A 16167-nucleotide genomic window follows, 5' to 3' on the forward strand; every position below is an offset into this window, starting at 1 on the left:
TAGAACATACCCGTGAAATTGCGGGTCAGTGACTGAATTAAAGTATATAACTATGCGCAAGTCTTATTGTAGTATTGGTATTGTCATCAGATAAAGTCGTGCCGAAATAAGATGCACAGTTTTCTCTGCTTTCAAATCTTTCTGCTTGAACCCATCGACCTGGAATTTGTCAATTTTTGGTAATATTAATTTATTTGGAAATCTAAAGGTCCTTGAATTGAGTATCTTTTAATCAACAACATTGTCCTATATAAGTTATAAATAACGTTGAACTCTTTGATTCGCTGCCCGCTAACAAATTGCACCTTACTTCTTTTTAAAATACAAATACAAATGTTATGGTATCAAGTAAATCCGACACAAAAAGCAATAAATGCTATATTTAGTTATTTTTATGTAGCATACATTTCATTGAAATCAATAAACAATTTACTGGTGTCTTTATGTTTTACGGAATATGTCAATATGTAACCAAATAAATGATTTTTTTTCTTTCAGAGAAACAGCTTAACTCAATTTGTAAAACATCAGAAGAGTGTATGGATACTATTTTTTGTAATCATGGAATATGCAAGTGCGACAGAATTGATTACTGGGCAGGTCGCAATTGTTCAACACGTGAGCTATTATCATTCAGTTGATTTGAGTTAGATTAGTTTCAAGTTTCTAAACTCTTGCTTTCCCCTAATAGCATTATTATGGTCATGAGGAGACTATGCGATGTACTAAATTTACTTTTATAAAACAAAAGCCAAACGAAATTTATAAAATCGATGAGAACACTTTATGAAGTAATATTATTAAGGGGCTCTTGGGTACAAATCAAATTTTTTTTCTAATATAGGATTCGCTATATTTTTTTTGTAAATTAACTTTAGCATATACTTAATAGAAAAATGAAATTATAAAAATGTGTTCACTATTTATTTTAGCTCATAATCTGCCTCCGTAAGAAGCATACATTTTTGTTAATGTCCTTTTTTTCTGTTGAACTAATAGAGGAAATCGAGGTAATATTGAAATGAAAAAAAAACAGATTACAGAAATCGCTTAAATTTTACAATTATTTAGTTTATGTACAGCTTATTTTAAAACAATTATAAAAAAAATATAGGTCATCGATGAGTTAAAAAGATATCTAATTTTGAAATTTAATTTCATTGCAGTAAACAAATTCTGATCATAAACAAATATATTATATGTTTCAAAGCATCCTTATAATTTAGTTTGTTTTACTATAGCATATTTTGGAAACTTGGGCTAACATTGATACTAAAGCTGGTACACAGTGGAAAAAGGATGAAAATTTGACAATGACATGAAATATAAACGTTTGTCTATAGTACTTGAAAGTAAAATAATCATGCGGTTGGCGGTTATCTGAATGTTCTTTCCAGCAAAACAGTGGATCTGTAAATATAATGATGCACATTAACTAATTTGCCACTTATTTTTTTTTTAGGGAAAAACATCCATGCATCCTGCACAAAAACCGATGAGTGTACAGATTTTCTATATTGCATCAATCGATCCTGTTCCTGCTTTGACCCATTAAATGACTTTTGGAACGGAACAGTTTGTATACCAAGTGAGTGAGTATTGTACATTGATTAAATTTTTAATTCAAGGAATTTAGCAGAGTTATAGGAACGGTAACTTTTTAATTTATAATATTAAAGTGATGTAATAAATATAAAACGGACAATATACAATTTAGTCGATCAATAAGTGCTTGCTTAGTGGTTAGTTGCAAATATTTCATGCATCTGCAGGGTGAAAACGTTTAATCTAAAAATATTTCAAAAGTAATTGTCCTCGACCGGTATGATTGGCGCGACATTTTAAATATATATTTTTTCATAAGGGTCAAATGCGGTATAAAGATGTTAAGACTTCTCCCTTCCACCGATTAAAACAATGGTAGGGGATTCAGCGTACGGCAGTTTATAGTTGGTAACATAGTACAGCGGGGAAAATAAGTAGCCTAGTTCTTGGAAATGTTTTCTAATTCAGCACGTTTTAAAATTGTGACATCTTTTTCAGGGTAAATATTTCAACATAATTTTTTTGCAAATGCCAATATAGATTTTATTCTTTTAATCCATCAAACAGCGCAATCCTTAGGTACAGCAAAATCAGTAGCTTTATGACAAATAGACAAAATTTCCAAATGATTTGAGAACTACTGTCCGCAAATACACCCACCTACACCTATAAGATGCTTCTTATATACAAAAAAATAATTTAAGCAAATTTATCGAAGGTGCATCTTCATAACTTTGAATATAAGAATTATGATATGATTTGCACGTTTCGTCTACATAAGACTCATCAGTGATGATCAAATCAAAATATGTTTAGAGCCAAACAAGTACAAAGTTGAAGAGCATTGAGGATCCAAAATTCCAAAAAGTTGTGCCAAATACGGCAGAGTTTATCTTTACCTTGGATAAGAAATTCCTTAGTTTTTCGAAAATTCAATAAACTCCAACATTAATTTAAATGGTCTCAAGTCAGCTATTTATAATAATAAATTTAATAACTAATTTTTGAACATTTGAACATACATACAAAAAATCTGCCGTTCTAGATGTTGCAATATTGTTTTAAGTGAGGACACATGTCCATCCACTATCACGTAATATATCACCCAGAATTAGATAACAAGTCATTTCAATGTGCAATCCATCTTACATGGCATTAAATTTATCCACTCTGTACAAATCAGGCCATTCCCACTGAATAGTCATCACCAAGAGTGGCTGATCGGCCGTTACTATTGAAGATCGATCCCGTATTGACCACATTTTCACCTTATCCATCGAATATCTGATCATTGCAAAAGTAATATGAGATGAGCTACGATATATACCATTCACATCGCTCTTAATGGCTATAAAAAGTTTACGCATTCGCAAAATTGTTAAATCATGTGTATCATAACCTTGAAACATGTAATCAAAATAAATCATAATATCATTCAAAGTCCCAAAACACTTATTTTATAGTAAATAGTTCAAATGATTTTTTTTTTATTAATTTTGATATATTTTTGCGCATGCGCAATCCCTTAATATGCCAAATATTCATTTCTATAAATTTTTCACACTTAAGGAAAGTAGCTACCACGTTTGATAGCTGTTTTTCACTAAAAGAAGGTAAAAGAAAAGTTTTCCCTGAAAAAAAAATCAGTATTTTCAAACTGTAAAAGCAGCTATTTAGAAAAAAGCCTTGGCCATCTTGGAAAAAAGGATTTTTTTTAATGGCCAGCAGTTTTTTCTTAAAAAGTAAACAATAAGGATGCTTTGTGGTAATTTTCATGTTTGTATCATTATTTGCACAATTCCCTCGATTTTGCCTGCTAATATCTTCTACTAACATTAGTTTATACATTCAAAAAGGATTTATGATTCCAACATTCCATATATGATTCCAAAACTCAACATAATTCATTTTATTTTTAACATTCGATTTTAACATTCAACATTCGTTGTCTAAGTATAGCGTTCGATTCCAATATTCAACTTTCGTTTCCTACATTCAATATTCAATTTCAATATTAGATTTTAACTTTCGTTTTTGGATTTCAATTTCACCGTTCAATTTTGTTTTTCAAAAAATGTTCTTTTTGAATGTTTTTTTTTCAACATTGGATGCTTTAATAACATTTGTTTTCAACATTCATTCGGCATCCGATTTCAATAGTCGACGTTTAACATTTGGTTTCAACGTTAAACAATCGTTATCCACATTCGATTTAAACATTCAACATTGGTTTCAACATTCAATATTTAGCATGTATGTACAAGAAAAAAATTGTGGTTTTTTTTTTTAGTAGAAATCTCTGTCTTGTTTTTTTAATCATTATATTCGGTCCTTTCTTTATTTCTAAAAATCAAATGGTAGCTCCCTCATATCTCAATTTCAAATTTAACTATTTTAGAATAGGTAATTTATTCCTTCAAAATACAAGCCTGCACTGAAGACTCAATCTTCTGTGCGTATACTTTTATAAATAAATATTTCATGATAATCGGAGTGGGTTTTTTTCAGAGAAAAAGCAGGGCCAGACATGTTTCTCTTCAGAAGAATGTATTGGATTATTAGACTGTTTGAGCACGGATAATCAAAGCGTTAATAAAACTATATGCCGAAGAGGTTAGTAGAAATTATAGTACATGAAATAAGCTTTACACAATGAAGAGTTCAGATAATACTGAGGTTTTTGAATGACATGTTATCTTTTTTGTTACAAAAACAAACTAAATATTTTTGAGAGAAAGGGGCAGTTTTTGTTTTAATTCAAAAATCATAATTTCTTTTTTATTTTATGTTGCAGCCCTAGAATGTGCTGATATATCATTTTTACGAAACGATGCATATACTATTTACCCCGAAGATGAACACCCAAAGCTGGCGTACTGTGTAATTGAAGGTGGAGTCAAATGGACGGTTTGTAAATCATGTAGTCTACATAAAATTACTATCAAAGCATCAATATAATTATTTCATTATTTTGTTGATTTGTCATCATGTTTATGTGTGTTATAAGAATTATGAGACGCTAAGGAATAAATGTTTTTCAGGTCGCAGTATTTAAAAAACATTCCAAAACCATTTCCTTAAAATGTAATACATCTGTGGTCAAATAGGAGAGTACTATCTACGAGTGCGAGTGCGGGGACTAGTTGGTTGTTCCCAAATCGAGTCATACTATAAACTTAAATCTGAAAGTTGGTGCTTCTCTGCAAAGCAAGTAATTTTAAGATTCCACTAAAGTCAAAATACAGGACACTAAAGAAATATCTACACTCTGACTGTATTTCTCAACATAAAATGAATTAAGTTCTATGGGAACACATGTTCATTTTAATACATTTACATACTGTATAAATTGTAAATAAACTTGAAAGTTATATGTTGTTGTCAAATCGGTTTCGGCGTGAAAACTATTGTTTTCAAAAAATTTGGAGGCCTGCGAGATTACTTAAATTGTTCGAAATTGGTATGGACGGATACTGTTACATGTAATGCAGTACACGCTAATGAACCAATTAAAGTAAACATTTGAGGGTGCAGTCGACTTAAGTCATTCAGCATGAGGTGTTTTGTAATTTACCGAGTAGTAACGACTTCTTTGGAAATCAATACAGTCAGGATTCTACTTCGTCAAAATTATCTCCCGATTACAGAAAAAGAGTAGTGTTCGAATAGCTCATTTTTATTTAAAGTACTTCACGACAGTTTTTCAAGTTGGATGGTAAATATTAATTATCACACACAATTTTTTTTTTCTTTTCGAAAATATGCATTTTTACCATCCAACTTGAAAAACTGTCGTGAAGTACTTTAAATAAAAGTTATCTTTTCGAACACACCTACTCTATTTCTGTAATTCATTAGAAAAGTATTTCACTTTACCCACATATTTCATCTTTTAGTACTATGAATTTCTTATGTTATAAAGTCAACCTATAGCCTTGATATATAATCTGAAGCGAGATGATGTAGCAAATACCCTTGCTTTATACGTGTTGAAGACGAAACATTCAACTCAAACCTGCCCTTACAAAAGAAGGCACCTTTTTGGTACAATTTGTACCCATTTTTCGGATTGTTTTCTTAAGTCCCATAATGGAAGGGCAGACACGAAAATTACTGAACTTATAGATTTATATGTTCTCCGTCCGTGGTATTTAAATCTTAGGTTATGCATTTTTTTACATCCACCTTGATAGATACCCATGTCGTCGACTTGATATTATCAGATTATTACATGGCATTTTTCATATCGCATGTATTATCAGCCATAGGTTCAATATCAGCCTAAGAGCTGCATGGCTCGATGGCTGATATTGACCGAGGGCTGATAATACATGCGATATGAAAAAATGACATGTTATGATTTTTTTATCATATGCTTCAACAATGGAGAAAAATAACAGATACGTATATTGATCCTTTTACGTGGTTCTAAAATAGAAGTTCAAAGAGTGAAAAGTTCATGGATGTCGGACCCCAAATTTAGTACATTCGATATGAAATCTCTCTATCATATACCAAACAGAAAAGAAAAATATCTAAATATGTACAAATCGACAACAAAAGTTATTCAACACTATACATAATGAACACTGTTTCGAAAAGTCAACTTTTTAAAAGTAACTTTTTAAATTGTGTTTGAAACTTTTAAAAATGCATTTGTTTTCGGTTTTTTTGTTTGTTGTTTTGGGTTTTTTTTTAATGATTTTACACAATATACTTTCCAGTATCAAAATAATTTTTCTGTACATTACTTTGTAATGTTTTCCACTGATAACGTAGCATTGAGGTGTATTATCCGAAATTTGCCGAGTATCACCGGAATGCCATGCGATAACATTACGGAAAGGCATGTGAAAACAATCGAAGAATGTGATAAACTTTTCATATCAGCCCGCTAAGCACCAATTCGAAAAATATGGAATTTACGTTAATTTAATGCTATTATCATACTGTAAGAATCACATGTCATTTTGTGTTAGTTTATGATGAATAATTGTTCTGCTTAACTTTGTATTAGATAAAATGAAAACTTATGCAAATGATGTTTTTAAACTATACACTTCGTAATTGAGCTAAAAATATCATTTTATTTGTTTTTATCAACTTTTAAATGTTTTTGTTTTATGTTAAACAGTCCAGTCAGCATTTATCACCTTCTCTAACGGAGAGCTTCGATTCTTTTGTCCTATTTCAACCGGGTTTCCGCCTGAATAACGATAGCTGATCATAGAAAACAAGTGATGATTCTATGTTTAAACTTTTATAACAGAAATCTCTATATTAAAGTGTGTGGATTTTCTAAAAGAATCTTTGTTTTATTTTCACCAAACTGTCTTTTTCTACTAAATGCAATTAAACTATAGATTACAAGGTTTTGCACAAAGTTCACCTTCAAATATGTACAAAAATGGTCCATCTCTATTCTTCATTATCTCAGCTGCTTTGGTATTATTGCAGTTTAAAAATTATGTTATCGACAGGCCACAGAAGGGGTCATTAACCTGAACGAATTTACCAAGCTCTAAAACATGAATTAAAGTTGTTTCGTCGCTAGGTTTGTGAGATATACGAAAAAAAGCTAAAGCAGCAGTGATATAAATATATTCTATGGATACAATGACACCAACCAATGCAGAATATTATTAGTAGCAGTTTTTTGTAAATGAAAAAGATGAACAATACACAAAATTAATGAAGTTTTACCTTTACTTAGAAAATAGAGGCATGCATTCGCTAATCTATTTGTAGTATATAAAAAAAGTGTAAAAACTACAAAATAAGAGATAGTTCAATTTAGGCAAAAATTTAAACTTTTTTATAAATCAGTCAAATAACTAATCAGATGTTTAAAAGACATTTATCAAATCGATATTATATATTTGCATCAAGTCCTCATCCCAAAAATTATATTTTTTCTACAATATAGAGTACAAGGTCTTCAACAAAGATCTAAATGTAGGTGGGCATAATGTTTACTTCGTCTTTAATTTTTGCAAAAGATCTGTGTTTAAAATAGCATAGTATTTGAAAATTCATCGTTTATTTATGAAAGTATAAGAATTTTTACAATTTTTCAGGGACGAGGTCAGTGTTTCTGTTCCAACGTATCATTGCAATAAAAAAAAAAAAAATATTTTATAGGTTATTCAACGACGAATTAATGGATCAGTTGATTTTGACCGTACTTGGCAGGAATATAAAGACGGCTTTGGAAATGTAAATGGTGAATTATGGTTGGGTTAGTAATTTACTAGACGAGACATTCGATTCAAGTGTTTACTTACCAACTTAAGTATTTCGACTGATCTTTATGTTTCTGTAGCTACCGGAAATTACACTATATATTACATAATCATAATCCGTTAACACATTGGTTTTAATTGAATAAAGTGACGCATTGCATGACACAAACAGTGCAATTGATATAGATTTAAGAAATTGTGAAATAGGTAAAATGCATCATATGTTCAACTATTGAAGCTAGATTTCATCACTTCGACAATTCAGAATATTTATAGAAATAAAAATAAAAAATTCAAACACAATAAGGTAATAATTTGTAGATCTTTTTATGCTGAACATAATAGCTGTTTACAATTTATCTCTGATTTGTCTAAAAATTTCAGGGGAGATAGATCTTGACCTAATAGACAATTTTACTAATGTCAGATTAGCTCTAAATGCTTTGGTTTCAGAGTTATAAGCTAAAATCTACAATTTACACCTATGTTCTATTTTTAGCCATGACGGCTATCTTGGTTGGTTGCCTGGGTCACACCACACATTTTTTAAAACTAGATATCCTAATGATGATTGTGGCCAAGTTTAGTTAAATTTGGCTCAGTAGTTTCAGAAGAGAATTGTTTTTCAAAGAATACTATTTTTTTTTGAAAAGTGGTTAAAAATTACTTAGAAGGTAAAAACTCCTTGAGGAATCAACTGAAAATTTTGGTCATTTGTTTCCCACTTGGTTGGTTGGCCGGGTAACATCACACATTTTTAAAACTAGATACCCCAGTGATGATTGTGGCCATGTTTGGTTAAATTTGTATTTTCAGAGAAGAAGATTTTTGTAAAAAAGTACGGACGACGGACGCCAAGTGATGAAAAAAGCTTACTTGACCTTTCAGGTCAGGTGAGCTAAAACGTGTTTTATATGCAGTTGGAGTTTTAGAAAAATCAATTAATTCCACGATTGGCAATGCGACAATATAAATGTTCGAAATCGTATGAGTATTTGGGCCGTACGCGTACGGTCTGGATCGTATGCGTACGTTTTCAAAATACGAATACGGTTGGACCGTACGCGTACGGTCAGACTGAATATCGAAGTTGGTCAAGTTTATTAGATACAAATGTATATAATATATCAACATAACTTATTATTAAAATAAAAACTTAATATTTCAACTATTTAAAGTAATCACGCTTATTTGATCTGACAATCTCCTGTACTTAGCATGTCAGTAATTCATTAAATGCAGCCCAGTACGCGCATTGAAATTGAAGTTATCGGAAGTATTTTGTTTTTAACTAAACATAATGTGGAAGGACAATTGTTATAGAAAATGAAGGAACTTTACAAAAAAATGCATATTCAAAGTAAAATGCATTAACAAAACATGTTTATATAAAAAAACAATGAAGTTCCTTGTGAAAGCAAGTGTCACCTTGAGCGGGAGTACCAAAATTGACTTCGATATACAATTGAATAAATATTAGATTTCATTTGCTCGCTGGTCTTATTGTACTAATAACAATTTGTTTAACTAAAACTAAATATTTTGATAAAAGGGGGACGAAAAATACCAAAGTGACAGTCAAACTCATAAATCTAAAACAAACTTACAACGTCATGGCTAAAAATGAAAAAGACAAACAGACAAACAAAATTACATATGACACAACATAAAAAAAACAAAAAATAAACAACACGAACCCCACCAAAAAGTAGGGGTGATCTCAAGTGCTCCGGAAGGGTAAGCAGATCCTGCTCCATATGTGGCATCCGTCGTGTGGCTTATGTGATATCAAATCCGGTAAATAGTCTAATTCGGTAGGTCACATTATGAAGAGAAGGGGACTGTAGTTACGACGTAAGGAACAAATCCGATATCATTTGTAAAACGGTTATTCCATAACGGTCAACCAACTCGTGATGGCGTCCGTAAAATTTACGAAGGGATGATTTCAACTTCACCATTTGAAACTCTTGGTTTAATAACTTCCTTGTGAGAAGATAACTGTACCCTCTATCAATAAAATCATGATAGGAAATGCAAGCACGGGAATATCGTATCAATTGGGAGATATATACCCCGTATGCAGGTGCTGCTGGAATGTTGCTACTTAGAAATAGAAAGTTCACAATTGGAAAGCCGAAATCATCTCTTTTGTCGTAAAGTTTTGTCTTCAACCGACCCTCATTGTCAATTTCTAGATGTAATTCAAGATATGAAGCCGACTTAACTGTATCTGTAGTATCCTTTATCTCTAGTACAATGGGATAGATGCGTTCCACATAGTCACCAAATTTTGAATTATTTAGTGAAAGAACATTATCTAAATAGCGGAAAGCAGAAATAAAAGATATTGATAACTTCTTATCTTTCTTCCTAAGAAGTTCCTGCATGAAGTCAGCCTCATAATAATAAAGAAACAAGTCGGCAAGTAGAGGAGCATTGTTTGTTCCCATTGGAATGCCGACAGTATGTTGAAAAACATGTCCTCCGAACGCCACAAATATGTTGTCAATAAAAAAATCAAGCATCTTTATAATATCAGTTTTAGAGAGTTTTTGGTTTCGAATCAGAGTGATCCTTTACAAAGTAGGATTTATTTCTTCCTAAGACAAGATACTTGTATCTACGTTGTCCATTCTTTTTTTATGAAGCAGAGCAATACCAACTCTTTTAATTTGTCTTTTAGTTTGGAATGTGGAATACTTGTGTAAAGAGTAGAAAAGTCAAATGTTTTAATACTGTTACAAGATGAAAGAGTTAGATTGTATGTACTCTAAAAGATCTTTGGAATTTTTAAGTATCCACATCTGATTCACGTCATCGATAGAATAGGCAGTTTCACAATAACTTTGAAGCCCGTCTTTGATTGATGATAAAATAGATGTTAAAAATTTAGAAAGAGGTTTCGTGGAGCACTTGGAAGACCCAGCAATATACCGTTGTTTGTAAGGACACTTATGTAGTTTAGGTATCCAATACAGTGATGGAAGATACAGTTTTTCATCCTTGGTTGAAATTCCAAAGGAACAAAGAACAGACCTATGATAATCCAGGATTTCCTCTTTGGTAAGTGTCGTGAGGGTATATGTTGAGTTTCCAAGTGAATTGTCAATACCTAATTCGTTTATCAAGCAGTTAATGTAATGACTTTTACTCATAAAAACGATGTTATTTGGGGCTTTGTCTGCGGGGACAATAACATATTTATCATGGCGGTCGGATAGGTGTTGATCAACATTTGGGTCTTTAAAGATTGACGTAGCATGGGCATTGATGGACCCATTCAGTTTCTTAAATTCTGATTTGTATCAACGACCTCACTGCCTTAATCCATTCGGAAAGAGTGTCTACGTCTGCTTTCTCGCGCTTAGCCCATTGCCTGGCATAATCTTCGACTGAATCCATCAAAATTTTAAAGTTGTATTTCCAATTGATGGATTTAGGCTCACGATGTTTCGGACCTTTTGATTACACATTTTGTAGATTGATTGATTGATTGTTGGTTGCTTAACGTCCAGTGGCAAATAGTTCATGCATATTCAGGACGAGAACAAGTTCACAATAAATACAATAGGTAGGTTGATATAATAGAGGCCATCTGGGATGATGGTCGGGTAAATTTAGACTGCCACTGGAAAATGAGGGTATATTGGATAGGGACAAGTTATGCCTAACAGCAGGCCATCTACGGACCCATTTTGTAGAGAAGTGTTATATGTTTGTTTAAATTAAACCCATATCATCCCTAATTAATAAACATGTATGTTCAGCTGGACCTTGCGCGTATTATGATACGGTCCGACCGTAGGAGTATACGTAAACGGACCGGACCGGACCGTAGGCGTACGGTCCTCATACTCATATGGTCTGTAACATCAATAAGAGACCACATCATTATCTATGATCATTACCGCTGCAGATAAAACAGGGGAAAATTACATATCGTTATTATGAAATTATCTTGAATAAAATAAATGTTAAAATATTCAAATGATAAATAAATTCTTTGATGAAGAGTAATATTACGTAGGAACACTTAAAGTAGTTCCTTATGGCAAAAACCATCAACTGCTACAGTTCGTATGACAACACATGCTACAAGTTTTTGGCTTCTACATTTACATTCAAATTTTAAAACGGAGTTAATATTTACTTAAGATGTGGTTTGATTGCCCTTCACACAACTTTTCACCAGGAAGTAAAATGACAATGAACAAAGCAAAAAAATAAACGTATGGGTGTTTAACATTTCCCTTGTATGGTTTTGATATTTTACGTTACTGTAAAAAAACAAAACAATTATGATAAGCCTGAATCCACTGTTTTCCTTTTCGAAATATTTATGTGTATTTCTCTCCAAGTAAATCAGGTTTTACAACAATTTTGCAATGGGCAGTAGGTTAAACAAAAATCCCTTGGCATCGCTATGCCTAACAACCAATTTGACTTGTAAATTAAAAAAAATAAAACATTAAAATATACTATTTAGATCTCATCTAATAATTTAGAAGAAAGGCTTACAGAAAATGCAAGAATTAAGCGAGCCTTGATGAATCATTCTACTGTTTCGAACATTTAATTAACATCAGGAACAAGATTTTCCAGGTTTATTACAACCTCAGCTTAGTTTACATTGATATATTTATATAGCACACAAGCGTTACATTAGAAGAATTTTTTACCATTGAATAAAATAACATAATCTGCACTATGATTGAGATATATTTCGTGCGTCGAGTACACTCGACGTTTGAACCAGGTACAAGGGGAATACTCCAAACTATGCGTATTGTCGCTATATATCAAATTCACTGGCATTAATGGTTGTATTTATCTGAATTGCAGTGTTTTGTTGAAGTACACACATTTAATATTTGATCATGAAAAAAGTGAGTTTATAAAACAAATAGATTTGTACTGTACATATTTCTTTTCCTAAAGATGCAAATTTATAATTTATAATCTGATAATACTCTAGACAATGCGTATTCTAAAACCATTCTGTTTATTCATTCTTTGTATTGGTTTGTGTAAAGGTAATGAAGCTATTCACATGATATCATCAAACGGACGACATAAATTACGTGTTGATTTGGAGGTATCAAATGGTGGAAAGAGTTATGCAGAATATTCAACTTTTCTTTTGAACGATGAACAAAGTGAATATTTACTGAATGTAACAGGCTACAGTGGAACTGCTGGTAAGAATATTATGTGTATTAGCTGAATAGTTGAACGTTTGGTGTCAACCGCAGCTATTCCTTTATTATCTGACTCAATATTCATAAGATATGTTCCAATTTGTCTCAATTGTGGCCTAAAGGGAAATTTTCTTAACCAGAAAATATGACGATGTCCAACGTTGTTCTAGAGCAACAGTCCACCCCAGCGGCCTACCCCCACCTAAGCTTATTTGTGTTCCCAATAAACGACATTCCCTGTGGTGTAGTGTTTTTTGGACTGATGTTGATCTTTCTTCATTTTGGTTTCATTCATGGCATTGTGTGCTTATAAATGATGATCTTATTTTGTACTGTTCATGTCTCATTCGAATGAATTATTTTCTGCAAGAGATAAATGTTAAAACTTGACGGTTTTTCAGATGCAGTTCTGACGGAGAGTGGCAGTTCAATCTGTTCAGTCAAATCTAGATTACTAGTCGGAAAATTTTGCGTTCGATTTCGACCTGTTAAAATAAATAAGATCAAACGTAACAAATGGTGTTCAGATTTAACAGAGCGTGTTCAAATTGTTCAATATGACAGTATTATACTCTTTCAGTTGATATGTAAAACCCCAAAAAATGTAAATATATATGTATACATGTATATTTACCTAGGACTCTGATAAATTGATTGTTAGTTGCTTTACGTCCACTAGCAAACATTTCATACGTGTTAAGGATTAGAACAAATTACCAACAAATACAAGAGGTAGGTCCTGTAACAGAGGCTAGACTAGTTACCGTATTATAGATTTACTGTACGAGGAAAGACGTTTACATGTTTCTTGTTCACCAAAGGCGAAAAACATTCTGGACACGGAGTCCCCAACCTGAAAAAAATCTGAATTGTAATTGTCTTTAAAAAGTAATGACGTAAAAATGTAATCGTAACAATTATGACTCAGATAGAAGCTTGGGTATCCGATATTTTTTTTTTATGTCAAATGATTCAATTTACTATCAGTCAATTCTTTTCTAGAGACTAAATTGTATGGACTTCTTGTCTTGAGACTTAATTTGACAATTATTGACAGCTTCTATTGTTTTATTAGTTTTATACTATAAGAATATTTCAAAGAGGGGTACGTCACCAAAGCTGCCTTAGTGCACTAAGCTCCTGAAACTATACCGATTATAAACTTGTTTTTAACTGATCAGTAGGAGTCTACGTCAGTCTATTTGATCACCTGTGAGGAAATAAAAAAGGTCGAGCTACTATTTGAAAATTATGCTCCCCTAAAAGTGAGAAAAATTAGGAATGATTAACATTATGTTATTGAAACAATATAAACTATTGACATATGTATATTTTGTAACTGCCGATTTTAAATCATAGTTATCAACCAGATTCTTGTGCAATTATGATTAACGGCTGTCATAACTATTGTATGATTAACTTACCGTCAGAGGCCATTATTTGTTTCTGATTTTTGAATGGTTTCAATTTCGATTTGTTGCCTTTTCGGTTATTGTGTTGTATGGTGTTATTTCGAAAGAACCCCTTTGTATTCTTCAATCTTGTAAAACTTAAAACAAGCATGCTAAAATTATTGTACATCAACTTCTGTTCTGTTCTCGGTTTGCATTTTTAATGCGCAGTGAACCAAATTGTAAGGACATATATCAATTGCTGACAATAACAATGTAAAACATCCTATAATCAAAAAATAAGCAATAACTTACTTTAGCATCGCAATAAAAGCCAAAACATTTACTACATTTTGATATTATGTTATGAAAAAGTTTAGATACTTTAAATACAGGAGCCTCTGGCCTTTGTTAGTCTTGTATGATTTTAAATTTTAGTTTCTTGTGTATAATTTGGAGTTTAGTATGACGCCCATTATCACTGTACTATTATGCATATTTTTAGGGGCCAGCTGACGGACACCTGCGGGTGCGGGAATTCTCGCTACATTGAAGACCTATTGGTTGCCTTCGGCTGTTATCTGCTCTATTGTCGGGTGGTTGTCGCTTTGACATATTCACCATTTCCTTTCTCAATTTTATATTATGTCTCAAATGGACCAAAAGAGAATATTTAAATTCAACTTTGCCCTAGGGTTCCGGCACTTAAGTAATTTAAAACTTTTGTATAAGTGTATTTATTATAATGGTGTATCTTTATATAGGTGACAGCATGGATGCTGTTGGCTATGAAGGAAGAGTTAACGGATCTCCATTTACAACAAAGGACAGAAAGAATGAAATTTATTCTTGTAATCAAATGCATCATGGTGGATGGTGGTACGTTAATTGTGATTATTCAGATCTAAATAGAGAATATGGTTTAAATGGTTATCCATCTTATATGGATTGGCATTACAATTTAGGTACCAACGTTGTGAAGAGCAGGATGATGATTTCAAAATATTAAAATTAAAGATGAAAACAAAGACCAATTACTTTAATTATGTACAATGTAAAATTGATACTATAAGCTGGCAGAGCATCAACTAAGGATAAAAATATGTTAAAAATATTGATAGGTCATGGACATCCTTTTCGAGATATTTGAAAGTTAAAATATGGCGGGAAAGGCTGACTCTGACTTTTACCTTATATTTGCATTGGTATCATTAGGTCACAAAACAAAAAACAAAAATTAAGAATCTTCTTAAATTTTGGTAAATGACCTGTCATGAGCTATTAAGTCTAAAAAAATAAATGGGTGTTATGGGGCAAAATATTTTACATTGTATTGTATGGAAAAACACCAAAGAGTCCGAACATTTGACACAAATTCAAAAACCTCATCTAAGTACATCCTTATGACCGCTTCAGCAAGAGTAGCATCCTTAAAACGGAAATTTCTTGTGTTTACTAATGTTCATTAGTCATATTCTTTATAAAACGAAATGTTCAATAAAATAGCACTACTCTGGATTGGAGAAGAACGTTTCTTCGGATGTAAAACCTGATAAAAAGTAAAAACACAAAAATACCGAACTCCGAGGAAAATTCAAAAAGGAAAGTCCAAAATCAAAAGGCAAAATCAAAAGTCCAAACCCGTCAAACGAATGGATAACAACTGTCATATTCCTGACTTGGTACAGGCATTTTCTAATGGTTTTATAGCTAGCTAAACCTCTCACTTGTATGACAGTCGCATCAAATTCCATTACATTGTCAACGATGTATGAACAAAACAAACAT

At 32.0% G+C, this 16167-nt stretch overlaps 1 protein-coding gene across 1 annotated transcript; it reads left to right on the forward strand.

The window, feature by feature from the left end:
- The first annotated feature begins 52 nt into the window (after positions 1-52).
- LOC134717983 (fibrinogen-like protein A) lies at positions 53-15388 on the forward strand. Its single transcript, XM_063580481.1, has 8 exons — positions 53-77; positions 499-618; positions 1463-1588; positions 4054-4158; positions 4340-4452; positions 7687-7783; positions 12824-12988; positions 15144-15388. The coding sequence occupies exons 1-8, from the start codon at positions 53-55 to the stop codon at positions 15386-15388; spliced, it is 996 nt and encodes a 331-aa protein (XP_063436551.1).
- Positions 15389-16167: the final 779 nt, after the last annotated feature.

This window comes from Mytilus trossulus, chromosome 5 (genome assembly GCF_036588685.1).
Source record: "Mytilus trossulus isolate FHL-02 chromosome 5, PNRI_Mtr1.1.1.hap1, whole genome shotgun sequence".
Classification (NCBI taxonomy): domain Eukaryota; kingdom Metazoa; phylum Mollusca; class Bivalvia; order Mytilida; family Mytilidae; genus Mytilus; species Mytilus trossulus.